Source organism: Rhinoraja longicauda, chromosome 2, assembly GCF_053455715.1.
Source record: "Rhinoraja longicauda isolate Sanriku21f chromosome 2, sRhiLon1.1, whole genome shotgun sequence".
In the NCBI taxonomy this organism is placed as follows: domain Eukaryota; kingdom Metazoa; phylum Chordata; class Chondrichthyes; order Rajiformes; family Arhynchobatidae; genus Rhinoraja; species Rhinoraja longicauda.
In genome coordinates this window covers 34,506,680-34,525,312 of record NC_135954.1, presented here as the reverse complement: position 1 = coordinate 34,525,312, position 18,633 = coordinate 34,506,680, and the positions used below count along the sequence as shown (strand labels likewise).

General features: G+C 45.4%; 1 protein-coding gene across 2 annotated transcripts in view; it reads left to right on the top strand.

Annotated features, from left to right (window-relative positions):
- LOC144603599 (ATP-dependent translocase ABCB1-like) overlaps nucleotides 1-18,633 on the top strand; it is an 83,707-nt gene that overhangs the window by 49,537 nt on the left and 15,537 nt on the right. For both annotated transcript variants that reach the window (XM_078417064.1, XM_078417073.1), the window contains exons 16-21: nucleotides 212-364; nucleotides 2,193-2,339; nucleotides 4,875-4,979; nucleotides 5,995-6,072; nucleotides 8,260-8,343; nucleotides 10,532-10,735. In XM_078417064.1, coding sequence (XP_078273190.1) covers nucleotides 212-364; nucleotides 2,193-2,339; nucleotides 4,875-4,979; nucleotides 5,995-6,072; nucleotides 8,260-8,343; nucleotides 10,532-10,735 — 771 coding nt within the window. The remainder of the gene's footprint in view (nucleotides 1-211; nucleotides 365-2,192; nucleotides 2,340-4,874; nucleotides 4,980-5,994; nucleotides 6,073-8,259; nucleotides 8,344-10,531; nucleotides 10,736-18,633) is intronic.

Below are 18,633 nucleotides of genomic sequence, written 5' to 3'. Positions count from 1 at the left end.
ATTGTCCAAGTGTAAGGGATTGTGCCAGTTTGTGGGAATCGCTGGTCGGCGTGGACTCGTTTGGCTGAAGGGCCCGTTTCCGTGCTGTATTTCTAAACTAAACTAAACTATAGTTATTAAATTATAGAGTTTTAAATCAAATCACACACATAGGTTTAATTTTACTAAAAGAAAAACTGTACACATATTAATATTTTTAATTTTATTTCAGACTTTTAAGCGTGAAAATGAAGATCAAGAGGGAAATGATGCTAAAACAGAAGCAGAAAGCACCAAAAAGATACTGCCTGAACAGTCCAAGCAAGTTAGTGTAAAAAAGGCAGAAACAGCTACAGAGAAGACAGATGCAAGTGAGGATGCACAGGTAGGATTCACATTAATGTTATCAATAAGAATATAATCTGCATTTTAAATGTATTTGGGTTTTAAACATTGCATCAAAGGTACTTTGAGTGCATTGCATGTTAATTCTCCAGTCAGTCCTCTTGCGCAAAATAAATGTTATCATACATTCTATTTTTATCCTATTGTAAACATTGATAAGATGAAGAGATAAAGGAAGAGTTCAATGCTGTTTTTGATGATTCAATTTGGTAATATGTTAATTATGTATTATAGGTTTCAAACATTCATAATAATGTATAGTTATTAAAAGCATGAATCTCCTGCGTACAATTAGTTAGAACAGCATGAACTCAGAGGTTCAAATTCAACTTAACCTAGCAATGAGTTAAAATATGCTGCCTGCAAGGACTATGAGCTGGAAATTAGGGCTTACTGCCTTTATTACTAACAACGGTAATAAAGGCATAAAACTCTGGAAATACTCAGCAGCATCTGTGGAAAGAGCATCAGATGTCATTGACCTATCATCCAATGTGTTTATGTTTTTACAATGGTTCAATGGTACTTTATTGTCACATGTGCCAAGGTACAGTGAGATTTATTTTTCTATACAGATCAGTGCAACTATCACTATAAATGAGCACCTAGATACCTCTTAGATAAGCTCCTCAGATACAGCAGAGGTGTATAGCAGTAGAACACTGAGACAGTATGCAGAGTCGCCAGTTTTTGATGCTATTTCCAGTTGTTGTAAGTGCAGGGTTCTTGGACTGACCATAAAGGCCCATTGTCCAGATGGCATCACACGGTCGGCCTGGCCAAACCTAGCCGTGGTGTCCTTCACTGCTGCAGCCAGACTGCATCCACGCACTCGGCCTCTTGGAGTGTCGCCCGGCTCAGCCGAGCTCCAGGCTGTTGCAGGGCCTCCAGCAGCCCACTTCACCGTCAAGGCACTGCACTACCTCCCGCAGCCAGTCTGCTTCCGGACCCTCCATCCGATCCCCTCATCCCTGGACGGGCGAGCCAGGCCTGTTGACGGGTATGGACGAGGCACGTTGGGGGGCAATCTTCTGCCGTAAAGAGATGATCATCCACAGTTGCCGACTCCCTCCTCTTTGGTCTTCTGGGTGGGTCCTCGGTCCATGGATGGGAGAGCTGGGCCTTCCAGGTGGGTCCATGGTGGGCGAGCCGGGCCTACTGGTGAGTCTGGCTGCAGCTTGTCACGGTTCTCCCACCGCACGGCGTTGCATTTCTAAACTTGAATAGGCTAAGAATCGATTTTAAGCCTCAGCAAGAAGAAACAATACACACGTGCTGATTTTATATTACAGAGTGATTACTAAAGGTCATCAACATGAAGCATTACCTCCTGCTTCCAACGCTGCAGGTGCTGCCTGAGCTGCTGAGCATTTCCAGCATTTTCTGTTTTTATTTCCGAGTTCCAGCATCTCCCACATCTCGTCTTTACATAAACAGCAAATGCTGTCGCTCTGCTCCTGCAGCTGACTCTCAGAATGTAGAGAGGTGAAGCAAATGTAAAAATTGGTTCAAGCATCTGTAGCTCCTGCTGTTTCTTTGAATATTGGTTCTGCTGTTTATGATCCACCTCATTGATTCCATAAATTTCTGCCATTTAACCCCATTGTTAATTATTGCAATATCTAATCGGTAAATTTGTGTAATTGATTCCCTGTCATCATGCAATGTGAAACCAGAATTACTGTTCATTGATTCCTCATCCTGAAGTTATGAATTAATTCTTACATTTTGAAATAACAAGGTATGAAAGGTGTATTTTGAAATATTGTTCTATGTCAGCACACATAATGAAATATTGTATTTTTCAGGATGAGGATCTACCCAACGTGTCCTTTTTTAGGATCCTCAAGATGAACAAAAAGGAATGGCCTTATCTACTAATAGGAACATTCTGTGCTGTTATAAATGGGATCTTGCAGCCTGCCTTTGCCATAATTTTTTCAGAGATTATCGGGGTAAGTTTACTACCGGTAGCGCAGCGGTAGAGTTGCTGCTTTACAGCGAATGCAGCGCCGGAGACTCAGGTTCGATCCTGACTACGGGTGCTGCACTGTAAGGAGTTTGTACGTTCTCCCCGTGACCTGCGTGGGTTTTCTCCGAGATCTTCGGTTTCCTCCCACACTCCAAAGACGTACAGGTATGTAGGTTAATTGGCTGGGTAAATGTAAAAATTGTCCCTAGTGTGTGTAGGATAGTGTTAATGTGCGGGGATCGCTGGGCGGCACGGACCTGGTGGGCCGAAAAGGCCTGTTTCCGGCTGTATGTGTATGGTATGGTATGGTAGGACACAAAGTGCTCAAGTAACTCAATGGATCAGGAAGCATCTCCGGAGGAGGTGACTTTTCGAGTTGAGACCCTTCATCAGACTGGGTGTGAAGAAGGATCCCGACTCACCACCACCTATCCCTGCTCACCAGGGATGCTGCCTGACCCACTGAGGTACTCCAGTACTTTGTATCCTTTTGCGTAAACCAACATCTGCAGTTCCTTGTTTCTATGTTTTAACATTGTTTAATATGGTCTATAATCCAGATATTGACAATACTATACAATACAATACAATATATCTTTATTGTCATTGTACAGGGGTACAACGAGATTGGGAATGTGCCTTCCATACAATGCAATAAATCAATTAGCTGATCAGTATAAATTTATACAACCCAGTGAAACAAATTAGAAACAGTTTTAAAACAGTATAAAGTTCAAGTAGATCTGTGCCGGTTCACTGTGCGATGTGACCATCCGGCTCAGCAGGACCGGTTCATAGCAGCTATGGCCCTGGGGAAGAAGCTGTTCCTGAGTCTGGAGGTGCGGGCGTAGATGGCCTTCTAGCGCCTGCCCGGTGGTAGAATTTCGAACAGACTATTGCAGGGGTGTGAGGAGTCTTTGTGGATGCTGGTGGATTTTCTGAGGCATCGTGTGTTGTAGATGCCCTCCAAGGCTGGTAGCTGTGTTCCGATAGTCTTCTGAGCTCTATGGACTACCCGCTGTAGAGTTCTACTCTCTGCCTCCATGCAGCTGAGGTACCACACAGGGATGCCATGCGTTAGGATGCTCTCTATGGTGCAGCGGTAGAAGGCAGTGACATCCATAAGTTCATAAGTTATAGGAGCAGAATTAGGCCGTTTGGCCCATCAAATCTACTCCGCCATTCAAGCATGGTTGATCTATCTTTCCCTCTCAACCCCATTCTCCTGCCTTCTCCCCATAACCCCCGACACCCGAACTAATCAAGAATCTATCAATCTGTGCCATAAAACTATCCATTGACTTGGCTTCCACAGCCTTCTGTGACATCCAATGTTCCCTCAGATGCCACATTTGTGATTTTGGTTCCGTGTATCTGTCAAAAGCACTGTGACAGTCTCTTTCTCTTCAAACGTGCTTCGCCATAACTTAAGGGCAAGAACATTGAGCCGACTCCAGTCCTGCAAGGAGTACAGTGCAGGAATAAAGATCTCTCTCGGGCATCTTAACACCCTCCATCCGCCCACCCCCTGTCTACACTGGTAATGGATTGTGATAGCAGATGCTCCCTCATCGTGGTTGCAGTTCCGGCCTCCACCAACAGTCTCACAGCGGATTTGCACCGATACAACCTGCCCCCCCTGTCCCCCTCCACTATGACCATTTACCAAGCACCCTTCCCATCCTCTCCACCCATTATCCATCTCAATTTCTAGCCTGCCCTTCACAGTCGTCTTGGTCGAAGCAAGGGGACATGCATAAAGAATTTAAAAAATGAGGGCGCTTTACAGAAACAATGGAATTTATAATATGAAGTGAGAAAATTACAAATGAATTAAAGAAATACTTGGCGTCCACCTTCACAGAGTCATGCAAAATCTGGTAGATGAATGAAGAGAATCAAGGGTCTGGTGAGAAAGTGACCATTTCAGAAATATTCACAGGGGTGCCAGGGAGGGAGTGTAGCAAAGATTTCCTGAACAATGCCAAGAATGGCAGGTTCGCTGTTTGAGGAGAAATTGAGTAAACTATGACTATATTCCCCAGAGTTTAGCAAAATAAGAAAAGATCACATCAGAACTTACAAAATTTCAGAAAGGGCTTGACAGTCTCGATGCAGAGAAGATGTTTCATCTGGCTGTGGAGCCCAGCATTAGGGGCAGAGTTTGAAAATAAGATGAAGGCCATTTTAGGACTGAGATGAGATTTTTTTTCACTCAGTGTTACGAACTTTTGGATTTCTACATCTTGGATCTGCTATAAAGGCTCAATCATTGTGTTCATTCATCTCCATTTTCTTGTATCTTGTACTCATCACCTCCGAAGAGTCCACCAGGGACCATACTGCAAGTTGACGAGAGTGGGTTTGGTCCAGTGGGGGCTTTGCCGTCTGTGGGCCTGGATGGAGGTCTTGAAGGTTGCATAGGTGGGCATGTCAACAGAGGATTGTGGGAGGGCATTCCAAAGGGAAATTGCTTCAGGGAAAAAAGACTTGATTATATTTCTTTTAATCCACACAGGTTTTTGGCAAAACAGACAAGAATGTTGTACGTCGTGAGGCTACGTTGTATTCCCTTTTATTCTTAGCGATAGGAGGTATCTCCTTCGTTACTTTTTTTCTGCAGGTACGTGCTAAAGAACATTTTGCTGGACAAGTGAGATATTGGATGGAGTGGGTAACAAAACTGAAAGTTTTAGATAACATCACAAACTGCAGGAGCAAAACTTGCATGGGTCATGCACTTGGTTTAATTTGTTATTGATTAAATCCGCACTTGCCTAAAGCATCGAAAGTCAGGAATATAATTTCAGAGTTTCCGCCTGCTGTTATTGAAGTAGTGTTGTTCTTAAAATGGGGCTGATAACGTGACTGCTCCTTCACCAGCAGACCTGTCGATTGTTTTGAAATGATCCCAATCCCTAAACTCAGTGTCCACAATTAGCTCCCCCCTTCCCCCCCACCCCCCAACCCCGACCAACCCAAACTGCTGCCTACAGTAATCTCCTTTAACATGGAAATATGTGCTCTAAGCCATAAATAGTGTCCCAGTTTTCTTAAAAATTGGGAATGTTCAGAGCTTGCAATGCTGTCCAAAAGCCTAAAAGCTGGACTGGCAAGGATTGCTGAAGTGTTGACTTATCCCTGCCTCAACTACCTTCTCTGCTAGGTCATCCCATACACCGATTTGTAAGTAGGAAATTTTAAGGGATCCTGCAATCTTGGTCACTATGATCCTGAAAATCTCATTGGATTATTCTTATGGAAGAACAGTGGATGGATCCTGAGGCTTCCCAGTGAAGGACTCATCCCAGTGAAGGATGCCCCTGTTTCAAAATCACAAGGAAAGCAAGTAGCAGTACTCAAAGGATATTGGTAGCATGCACACTCCCATGGTCCCAGAAATGTTAGCTTTCTGGACTTTTAGTTCTTTCAGAATCCTTAAAATGTTATTGTCTGTTCTCATTTTAAATGAAAAATGAAAATGCCATGAAAGGCTCAGGGGGTGGAGGAAGGGAGATGTATAACTGGAAATGGAGTTAATTTTTCATGCCAATGATCTTTCATTTGAACTGACTTCAAGATTGATTTTGGTGGCAATGATTGTACTTTCACCATCCTCATGTTATCTCTGTTGACAGGGATTCATGTTTGGTAAGTCTGGTGAGACACTGACTCTGAGACTACGATCCATGGCCTTTAAGGCGATGATGCGACAGGTAAAAGTAATATATTAACAAGCTTATTGGCTTTTATTAATTTGCAATGTATAATTAAATATTTCACTTATTTTGTAGTTTTTTACTTTGTAAATAATTGAGAAAAGTAAAATTAGCTTATTCTTCATCTTTGGATTCAGGCAATGGTACTGAATCAAGTGAATCAGAGCAGCACAGTGGCACAGCGGTAGAGCTGCTGCCTTACAGTGAATGCAACGTCAGAGACCCGGGTTTGATCCCAACTACGGGTGCTGTCTGTACGTAATTTGTACGTTCTCTCCGTGACCTGCGTGGGTTTTCACCGAGATCTTCGGTTTCCTCCCTCACTCCAAATACGTACAGGTTTGGAGGTGAATTGGTTTGGTAAATGTAAAAATTGTCCCTAGTGGCTGTAGGGGAGTGTTAATATGCGGGGATCGCTGGTCAGCGCGGAACTGGTGGGCCGAAGGGCCTGTTTCTGTGCTGTATCTCTAAACTAAACTAAACTAAACAGTGAAATGTTTCTGCATATTTTTCAGCAAAGAATTTTGCAGTAGTAATAACAATGAAGCGCTCAAAAATTATCACTATCACTCCATGTAACTGACAACATCTTAGGATTTCTGCTGTCGCAAAATTTAAAGTATTTATTTTACTTTTTAATGAGTTTATTCAAGATGATTCAGCTGTGTTGCCAGTAGCTCTGCTTCTTACTTGAAATCAAAGTTGATTAACCTGGTTCCTGTTGTGTGCCCATGAAGAGTGCCTTTGTGCTTCCTCTTGCCTGTTCCACCTCCTCCCTGACATTCCCTCCCTCCTCCTGTCGTGATATCCATGAGATTGTAGAGGTCTCCATAGGTTATGTCAAAGTGAGGAAATTGGAGTGCAGCTCCAGGTCCATGATAGATCCTCTGCTCAGGCACCTTGGGTTTTTAAAATTATTCTATGGCTCTTATTTTGTGTGCTCAGCATCAGTTGCTAAAGATTTTATTGGAATCAATCCTCATGAACTGAAATCAGGAGGCAGCCCTCAATGCCCAAGTTCATTGAAAATGATTGGAGCATTTGATTGCCTCAGAATTGTGTGAACTCCTTTTGGTAACACGTATGTATCACAAAATGCTTCAGAACTCAGCAGGTCAGGCACCATCTCTGGTGAGAAGGAATGTGTGACGTTTCGGGTCAGACTGATGTCAGGGGAGTGGGACAAAGAAAGGATATAGTTGGAGACAGGAAGACAGTGGGAGAACTGGGAAGGGGGAAGAGAAGTGATGGACAGAGAAGCTATCTAAAGTTAGAGAAATCAATGTTTATTTTGGTAACACCATCATTCTCTGCCTCACTTGCAGTGACCATGAGTAAAATGTGTATGGTGCAACTTTCTACTTCTGTTGGTGTTGTCAACTGTTGTAGGATGATTAATATTTCTGGTTAAGGCACTGCATCAGGCCTGAGAGTGTAGAGGCATGGTAACTAGTAAGTAAAAGTGAGAGGGAGGGATTTGAACCTGATTCTGCTCTAATGACAAATAAATGAGTATGCACCATATAGAGAAAATATTCAACTGGCTTTGATTGTTTGCATTCAATCTCTCAATGAACATTTGAACAAGTATATGTAACACTATATTCTGTTTTCTTTTTTCTCTCTTTTACATTACCTTGACGTATTATGCCTGGTACTACTTGCCTCGATGGCAGTAAACAAAGTTTTTTTCACTATATCTCTGTATATGTGCAAATAACATTCCACTTCCAAGTATATTTCTACAAAGCATTCCCAACAAATAAAATAGAACTCATGTTTTGGAGTCTGATGACCAACTCTCATTTATAAGTGCGTAAATAAGGGTCATAAGGAATAGGAGTAGAATTAGGCCATTCGGCCCCATCAAGTCTACTCCGCCATTCAATCATGGCTGATCTATCTCTCCCTCCCAACCCCATTCTCCTGCCTTCTCCCCAGAACCTCTGACAACTGTCCTAATCAAGAATCTATCTATCTGTGCTTTAAAAATATCGACTGACTTGGCCTCTACAGCCTTATTTGGCAAAGAATACCATAGATTCACCACCCTCTGACTAAAGAAATTTCTCCTCATCTCCTTCCGAAAAGAACGTCCTTTAATTCTGAGGCTATGACGTCTAGTCCTAGACTCTCCCACTAGTGAAAATATAAAACGAATTAATTAATGTATACTTTTTTTAGGATATGAGCTGGTATGATGATTCGAAAAACAGTACCGGAGCGTTGACGACCAGACTTGCAAATGATGCATCTCAAGTTAAGGGGGTAGGTATCCACAGGAATTCAGATGGTATCAACAAACCCTATCCATTATATGTATCTTAATCTGGTGAAACCTAACTGTAACTGCTTCAGGTAACCTCAGAAGAGTGCAGCACAAGAAAGGACCATGCAGCTGAATTGGGCCTCAAATTTCTGAGCATTAACACCTCGGATAACCTGTCCTGGGCCCAGCACAAAGATATAATTGTGAAGAAGGCACTCAGGAGCCGAAACTTGCATCGAAATTTAAAGATATTTGGCATGTTACCGAATACAACAACGACATCGATAAATATAAAGTAGAAAATATCCTGGCTGCTCGCATTATGGCCTGGTATGACAATTACAATACACAGGCAAGCAAGAGGCTGCAGAGAGTGCTTGGCTCAGCCCAGTCCATAATGAACACAACCCACCCCTCCCTCGAGATTATCTACATAAAGTGCTGCCTCAAGAAGATAGCATCTATCACCAAGCTAGATGCAGGAAAAATGTTTCCAATGTTGGGTGATTCCAGAACCAGGGGCCACAGTCTAAGAATAAAGGGGAGGCCGTTTAAAACATTGGTGAGAAGAAACGTTTTCACCCAGAGAGTTGTGAAGTTGTGGAATTCTCTGCCACAGAAGGCAGTGGAGACCAATTCATTGGATGAATTGAAAAGAGAGTTAGATAGAGCTCTAGGGGCTAATGGAATCAAGAGATATGGGGAGAAGGCAGGCACAGGTTATTGATTGTGGATGATCAGCCATGAATGAATGGTGGTGCTGGCTCAAATGGCCTCCTCCTGCACCTATTTTCTATGTTTCTATCAAATGAGCCATGCCTTCTTCTCACTGGTACCATTGGGCAGAAGGTACAAAGCCTGAAGTCCCACACCACCAGCTACGTTCCTACAGTTATCAGGGTCTTGAAACAACCCACACAACCCTAATCCCACCTCGACAACAGAACACTGGACCATGTCTTGCCCTATCATGGACTTGTTTTTCCGAAGTGTGTTTTGCACTAGTCCTAATTTTTAGAGTCATAGAGTGATACAGTGTGGAACCAGACCCTTCAGCCCAACTTGCCCTCACCGGCCAATATGACCCAGCTACACTAATCCCACCTTCCCATGTCCCTCCAAACCTGTCCTATCCGTGTACCTGTCTGACCTTTTCTTAAATGTTGGGACAGTCCCAGCCTCAACTACCACCTCTGGCAGATTGTTCCAAACACCCACTACTCTTTGTGTAAAAGAGTTACCCCTCATTAAATCTTGTCCCCTTCACCTTATGTCCTCTAGTCCTCAATTCACCTGCTCTGGGCAAGAGACTGCACGTTTACCCGATCTATTCCTCTCATGGCAGGAATATTTGAAGGAAAAGAGTTGTAAGATTTCAGGTAATCAATTAAACATAATTAAACACATTTTAACAGTGTACAAACAGAATCTTCTCACAGTGGAGCGGTGGTAGAATTGCTGTCTTACAATTGCAGCGACCAGGGTTCAATTCTGACTATGGGTGCTGTCTGTGCGGAGTTTGTACATTCTCCCCGAGACCTGTGTGGGTTTTCTCCGAGATCTTCGATTTCCTCCCACACTCCAAAGATGTACAGGTTTGTAGGTTAATTGGCGGGGTATAAATGCAAGTCGTCTCTAGTGTGCAGGATAGTGTTAATGTGCAGGGATCGCTGGTCATTGTGGACTCGGTGAGCCAAAGGGCCTGTTTCTGTGTTGTATCTCAACTCAACCAAAAAGGTTAAAAATGACCTGATATACAGAAATTTGGAGTGTGGGAGGAAATCGAAGATCTCGGAGAAAACCCACACAGGTCTCGGGGAGAATGTACAAATTTCTTCCACATATTTAAAAAAACATTTTTCAAGCTTGTAATAAAAAAGTACATAAATTAATAAAATAATAAATTAGTAAGGGCATCAAAGGTTACGGGATAAGACAGAGGAATGGAGTTGAAAGGGAAAGTTAGATCAGCCATGATTGAATGGTGGAGTAGACTCAATGGGCAGAATGCCCTAATGCTGCTCCTAGTGTATGTCGTATTGTCTTATAACAATGTTTTTAACTGTACCTCAGCACACATGACAATAATAAACCTATCATCTGCATGGATGAGTTGGACTGAAGGGCCTGTTCAATCTTGTATGAGTCAATTAATAACAACCTGCTGTTTTCATGTCGTTACTATAGGCTACTGGTTCCAGACTTGCTACGGTCGCACAGAATATATCTAATCTTGGATGTGCCGTCATTATTTCCTTCATCTATGGCTGGCAACTGACTCTGTTGATCTTAGCCATTGTGCCAATCTTGGCAGTGTCAGGAGTGATACAGATGCGAATGCTCACTGGTCATGCCAACAAGGATCGGGAGGAACTGGAAAATGCTGGAAAAGTGCGTGAGTTATGAGAGGGGTAAACAATTTTGTGGGCATTGACATTATGACTTGTGATGGCGCACAAGTTGGTGCAGTGTGTTTCCTGCAGGATGTGGGAAGGTGGAAACACCGCTGGAGCTTCTGGGAGCTACACTTGCAAGAACTGTGTCCAGCTCCTGATTGGACGTGTGGCGGAGTTGGAAAAGCAGCTGGTTGACCTCAGGGCCATCCGGGAATGCGAGAGTTTCCTGGACAGGACCTACTGTGAGGCTGTCACGCCAAGGGTCCAGGTCGAGCAAAGGTGGGAGACCGTTTCAGGGGGGAGCGAAAGTGGACTACAGGAGACCCCGGTGGCTGTGCCTATTGCAAACAGGTACACCCTATCGGGAACTGTTGGGGCAGAAGACGCTTCCCGTCCGAGCAGCAGTCGTGTTGGCGGTTCTAACCCAGGCAAGGAAACTCGACTGGGGAGACCGAAGTCAGGAAGAGCCATAGTAGTGGGTGACTCCATTGTCCGAGGAACGGACAGTAGATTCTGTGGCGACAGGCGGGAGTCGAGGATGGTTTATTGCCTCCCTGGTGCCAGGGTTCAAGACATCACGGAGCGGCTTCAGAACATCCTAGCGAGGGAAGGTGATCAACCGGAAGTAGTTGTGCACGTGGGAACGAACGATGTCGGGAGGAAGAGGAAGGAGATACTGCAGCGTGAGTTTAGAGAGTTAGGAAGAAGACTGAGTAGTAGGACATCGAGGGTGGTTATCTCTGGAATGCTGCCTGTACCTCGTGCTGGTGAGGGCAAGAACAGAGAGATCGAGGATATGAATGTATGGCTGAGGGGCTGGTGCAGGGAGCAGGGATTTAGATTTCTGGACCACTGGGATCTCTTCTGGGGTGACCTGTACAAAAGGGTTACACCTTAACAGCAGGGGGACCAACATTCTGGCAGGCAGTTTTGCTAGTGCTACAAGCGTGGCTTTAAACTAAGTAGTGGGGGGGAGGGGTTGACAAATTGGGAATATGAAGATGGAGTTAAAGGGGAAGCGAATACAGGAGAAACTGTAAAGGACTCTCGTATGAATGGGAAGGGAAGTTCTAGAAGGGATATGAGAGTAAGGTCAGGGTCAATTGTGACCGGTGTGAGAGAGGAGGTAAATACGGAAATTAAAGTGTTGTATTTAAATGCGCGAAGTATAAAAAATAAAGTGGATGAGCTTGAGGCTCAGTTAGACATTGGCAAGTATGATGTTGTGGGAATCACTGAGACATGGCTACAAGAGGACCAGGGCTGGGAGCTGAATATTCAGGGGTACACAACGTACGGAAAAAACAGGCAGGTGGGGAGAGGGGGCGGGGTAGCTCTGTTGGTAAGGAATGATATTCACTCCCTTGCATGGAGTGACATAGAATCAGGAGATGTAGAATCAGTATGGATAGAGATGAGGAATTGTAAGGGTAAAAAGACCCTAATGGGAGTCATCTACAGGCCCCCAAACAGTAGCCTTGACATAGGGTGCAATTTGAATCAGGAGCTAAAATTGGCATGTCGCAAATGTAATGCTACGGTGGTCATGGGAGATTTCAACATGCAGGTAGACTGGGAAAATCAGGTTGGTAATGGACCCCAGGAAAGAGAGTTTGTGGAGTGCCTCCGAGATGGATTCTTAGAACAGCTTGTACTGGAGCCTACCAGGGAGAAGGCAATTCTGGATTTAGTGTTATGTAATGAACCTGACCTGATATGGGGACTTGAGGTAAATGAGCCATTAGGAGGCAGTGACCACAATATGATTTACTCTACAAATTGAGAGGGAGAAGAGAAAATCGGAGGTGTCAGTATTACAGTATAGCAAAGGGGATTACAGAGGCATGAGGCAGGAGCTGGCCAAAATTGACTGGAAGGAGGACCTAGCAGGGAAGACTGTAGAACAGCAATGGCAGGTATTCCTGGGAATAATGCAGAAGTTGCAGGATCAATTTATCCCAAAGAGGAGGAAAGATTCTAAGGGGAGTAAGAGGCACCCGTGGCTGACAAGGGAAGTCAAGGACGGCATAAAAATGAGAGGGAAGAAGTATAACGTAGCAAAGAAGAGTGGGAAGCCAGAGGATTGGGACTCTTTTCAAGAGCAACAGAAGATAACTAAAAAATGCAATACGGGGAGAAAAGATGAGGTACGAGGGTAAACTAGCCAATAATATAAAGGAGGATAGTAAAAGCTTTTTTAGGTATGTGAAGAGGAAAAAAATAGTCAAGGCAAATGTGGGTCCCTTGAAGACAGAAGCAGGGGAATTTATTATGGGGAACAAGGAAATGGCAGACGAGTTGAACCGGTACTTTGGATCTGTCTTCACTAAGGAGGATACAAACAATCTCCCAGATGTTTTAGTGGCCAGAGATCCTAGGGTGACAGAGGAACTGGAGGAAATCCACATTAGGCAGGAAAAAGTTTTGGGTAGACTAATGGGACTCAAGGCTGATAAATCCCCAGGGCCTGATGGTCTGCATCCCAGGGTGCTTAAGGAGGTGGCTCTAGAAATTGTGGACGCATTAGTGAGTATTTTCCAATGTTCTATAGATTCCGGGTCAGTTCCTGTGGATTGGATGGTAGCTAATGTTATCCCACTTTCAAGAAAGGAGGGAGAGAGAAAACGGGAAATTATAGACCAGTTAGTCTGACATCAGTGGTGGGGAAGAATCTGGAGTCAATTATAAAAGACGAAATTGCGGCGCATTTGGATCGCAGTAACAGGATCATTCCGAGTCAGCATGGATTTACGAAGGGGAAATCGTGCTTGACTAATCTACTGGAATTTTTTGAGGATGTAACTAGGAAAATTGACTGGGGAGAGCCGGTGGATGTGGTGTACCTCGACTTTCAGAAAGCCTTCGACAAGGTCCCACATAGGAGATTGGTGGGCAAAATTAGAGCACATGGTATTGGAGGTAGGGTACTGACATGGATAGAAAGTTGGTTGACAGACAGAAAGCAAAGAGTGGGGATAAATGTGTCCCTTTCAGAATGGCAGGCATTGACTAGTGGGGTACCGCAAGGCTCGGCGTTGGGACCGCAGCTATTTACAATATACATCAATGACTTGGATGAAGGGATTAAAAGTACCATTAGCAAATTTGCCGATGATACAAAGCTAGGTGGCAGTGTGAACTGTGAGGAAGATGCTATGAGGTTGCAGGGTGACTTGGACAGGTTGTGTGAGTGGGCGGATGCATGACAGATGAAGTTTAATGTAGATAAGTGTGAGGTTATCCACTTTGGTGGTAAGAATAGGAAGGCAGATTATTATCTGAATGGTGTCAAGTTAGGAAAAGGGAACGTACAACGTGATCTGGGTGTCTTAGTGCATCAGTCACTGAAAAGAAGCATGCAGGTACAGCAGGCAGTGAAAAAACCCAATGGAATGTTGGCCTTCATAACAAGAGGAGTTGAGTATAGGAGCAAAGAGGTCCTTCTGCAGTTGTACAGGGCCCTAGTGAGACCGCACCTGGAGTACTGTGTGCAGTTTTGGTCTCCAAATTTGAGGAAGGATATTCTTGCTATTGAGGGCCTGCAGCGTAGGTTTACTAGGTTAATTCCCGGAATGGCGGGACTGTCATATGTTGAAAGACTGGAGCGACTAGGCTTGTATACACTGGAATTTAGAAGGATGAGAGGGGATCTTATCGAAACGTATAAGATTATTAAAGGGTTGGACACATTAGAGGCAGGAAACATGTTCCCAATGTTGGGGGAGTCCAGAACCAGGGGCCACAGTTTAAGAATAAGGGGTAGACCATTTAGAACGGAGATGAGGAAAAACTTTTTCAGTCAGCGAGTTGTGAATCTGTGGAAATCTCTGCCTCAGAAGGCAGTGGAGGCCAATTCTCTGAATGCATTCAAGAGAGAGCTAGATAGAGCTCTTAAGGATAGCGGAGTCAGGGGGTATCTGCTCAAGTTCAAACAAATGCCTGAAAACTCATTGTCTTGCTGTAGAATGAACCACCGGCCAATGATCCCAAATATACTGCTAAAGCAACAAAGGAGTTTTTCAAAGCTAAAAAATTCTTGAGTGGCCAAGTCAATCACCCGATCTGAACCCAATTGAGCATGCCTTTAAGATGCTGAAGAGAAAACTCAAGGGGACTAGCCCCCAAAATAAGCATAAGCTAAAGATGCCTGCAATGCAGGCCTGGCAGAGCATCACCAGAGAAGACACCCAGCAACTGGTGATGTCCATGAACCGCAGACTTCAGGCAGTGATTGCATGCAAACAATATGCAACAAAATAGTAAGCATGACTACTTTCATTTACATGACATTGCTGTGTCCCAAACATTATGTTGCCCTGAAATGGAGGACTATGTACAAACACTCCTGAAACTTCTACATGGTAAAACCAAAATGTATAAAAAATACTCTTTATTAAAATCTGATGATGTGCACTTTAACTACAAGTGATTTTTTTCTAATACAAATCTTAAATTGTGGAGTACCGAGGCAAATAAATAAATGATGGGTCTTTGTCCCAAACATTATGGAGGGCACTGTATGTTGCAGTATTGACCAAATCAGAGCTGGCGATGAGCTTCCTTGTTGTTCAGGTGAAAGGTCGTTGTGGTGGTTTTTGCCACACTCAGTTAGACCTGGAGACTAAAACTGAGTGTGGCAAAAACCACCACAACGGCCTTTCACCTGAACAACAAGGAAGCTCAACGCCAGCTAACCGTCACCCTCAATGGGTCACCCCTACCCTACAACCCATTTCCTACATACCTCGGGGTGAAACTAGATTGGCAGCTGACCTACAAGCAACACCTTGAAGCTCTCCGTGCTAAAGTCTCGGCATGAAACAACCTCCTGCGTTGCTTGGCCGGATCGTCATGGGGCGCCAGGACATCTACTCTTCGAACCAGTGCTCTTGCACTCGTTTACATCACTGCTGAGTACGCCACCCCAGCATGGTGCCGCAGCGCTCATTACCAGCAAGCTAGATGCCACCCTCAACGACACCATATGGATCATCACTGGCTGCCTACGCCCTTCTCCGACGGATCTCCTGCTGGTGCTCGCAGGTATCGCATCCGCCAAGCTTCACAGAGAGTTCTTCACTCATAGGCTGGTGTGCAAGGTCCAATCGGACGCCAAACATCCTTTGCACCACCTCGCTCAGGATTCACAGCAACTGGGACCTCAACGCCTGTCATCTCGTCACCCTTTCTCCCGTCACACAGCGACCCTCTGTGGCTCCGGTTTAAACATACTAGGAGCATGGAGAACAAGCTGGGAACAGACATCGTGACCTCCTCAATTCACTGTCGCACCGAACACCACAGCCCCACCCGGCTCGGACATGCCCCACAAAGAGTGGGTCGCCCTGAACCGGCTCCGCACAGGGGTTGGCCGGTTCAACGCCAACATGCATCGTTGGGGGTTGCGTTCATCAGTAGCCTGCATGTGTGGAGCAGACCACCAAACAGCGAGGCACGTCATTTTCGACTGCACTGTCCTCCGTCCCCCTGGTGGAGGGGTAGACCTCACGGCCCTTGACAACAGCACATTGCACTGGCTACAGCGCCTGGAGGGCGTTACATAATTTCTGCTGCTTCAAACGCAAGAAGAAGAAGACCAAATCAGAAAAATATGCTTTTCCAGTTTTTAACACCACATACCCATGTTATAAATTCAAGATTTTCCCTGGAACTTCGGAGGTTGAGTGGAGACTTAATAGATGTACATAAAATTATGAGAGGTATAGATATAGAAGACAGAACGTTTTCCCAGGATGGAAATGTCCAGCACTAGAGGTGCTCATTGAAGGTGGCAGCACAAGTAGATAGGGTGGTAAAGAAGGCATATATATAGGATGGAACTGCAGACGCTGGTTCATCAGTGGAGGAGCCAGCGCTGCCGTCGCAGCTGCGGCTTGCCTGCAGTCCGTCTGTCTTTTGTGTTTTTTGTTGTTTTTGTCTGAATTGTAGTTTTAATATGATGTAGTGTTTGTATGTTATGTGGGGGGGGGAGGGAACGGGAACTGTAAAATTCTCTCTCCAGAACGGAGACCCGACCTTTGTTCTGTGTCGTGTCTCCGTTCCCGCTGCGGCCTACCAGCGGCCATGCACCTGGGACCACCTGGGGCTCTGGTTCGCAGAGCCCACGGCCCGGACTCACCACCTGCGGCGCTGGCTGCCTGCGAATGCTGCGGGAACGGCTGCGACTCGTCTCCGGAGGCTCCGGCGCGGGCCGCGTGGACGTCGGAAGCCCGCAGGCCCCTGGGTGGGGGCCGACATCGGGAGCTCCGGCAGCGGCAGAGGCAACGTGTTCGCCCGCCCCGAATCGCGGGGCTTGGGGCGGCCCGCCACGGACCTTTCACCGTCCGGCGCGGCCTGAAATAGGCCGTGGACCTTTCACCGTCCAGCGGGGGCTTCAATATCGGGAGCCCCGACCGCCCCGACGTGGCAACTCCAACAGCCTGACCGCGGGACAAGACGGCAGGGAAGAGAAAAAGACATTGTGGCCTTCCATCACAGTGAGGAGGGACTGGAGGAGACTCACTGTGATGGATGTTTCTTTTTGTTTGGTGTTAGTTGTGATTGTATGTGTTATTGCATTTTTATTGATTAATCTTATTGGTCTTATTGTTCAACTGCGGGTAATGTTTCATTTTACTACACATTTATGTGTATGTGACAAATAAACGACTATTGACTATGAAGATAGACAAATGCTGGAGTAACTCAGTGGGACAGGCAGCATAACAATAATAATATATTCCTTTATTCATCCCACACTGGGGAAATTTACAGTGTTACAGCAGCAAAGTGGATAGCAATGAGATCATTCATTATAAATAAAAGTAAAGACAAGGATAAATTATCATCAGTTTTCTGTGTGTTCTTAACTGTTACTGTTGACTCGTCTGCTGGGAGCAGTGCTGGTTGTGCAGTCTCACAGCAGCAGGAAGGAAGAACCTCCTATATCTCTCCTTCATGTACTTGGGGTGAAGGAGTCTGTCACTGAAGGAGCTACTCAGTGCAGTGACTGTGTCCTGCATGGGGTGGGAGTCATTGTCCAGCAGCGATGCTAACTTTGCCATCATCCTCCTCTCTCTCACCACCTGCACTGAGTCGATGGCCTTCCTGACCAGCTTGTCGAGTCTCTTCCCTTCCGCCGCTGAGATGCTGCTGCTCCAGCAGACCACTCCACAGAAAATGGCTGATGCAACCACTGTGTTGTAGAAGGTCCTGAGGAGTGCCCCCTGCACTCCAAAGAACCTGAGTCTCCTTAGCAGATAAAGTCTGCTCTGGCCCTTTCTGTATAGTGCATCGGTGTTTTCAGTCCAGTCCAGTTTATTGTTGAGGTACACACCCAGGTACTTATAAGAATCCTCCCTCCCGATGCCCATTCCCTGGATGATCACCGGTGTCGGGGGGACCTGGCTGTGCCTGTGGAAATCTACCACCATCTCCCTGGTTTTCCCCGCGTTGATCCGGAGGCGGTTCCGCTGGCACCAGTCCACAAACTCCTTGATCAGTTCTCTGTACGCCCTGTCCTCGTCGCCTGTGATGAGGCCGACGATGGCAGAGTCGTCAGAGAACTTCTGTAGATAGGAGTTTGCAGAGCTGTGCAGAGCATTGTTAGCTGAAGGGAAGGTGACAACGTGACATACAATCGATAAAAATTAATCAGAAGGACAGTGAAACTAGTCAGAGAACTAGGATCGGGGAGGGGAGGAGAGAGAGGGAAAGCAAGGGTTACTTGAAGTTAGGGAAGTCAATATTCATACCGCTGGGATGTAAGATGCCCAAGTGAAATATGAGGTGTTCCTCCAATTTACATTGGGCATCACTTTTACTGTGGAGGAGGTCCAGAACAGAAAGATCAATGTGGGAATGGGAGGGGAAGTTAAAGTGTTTAGCAACCGG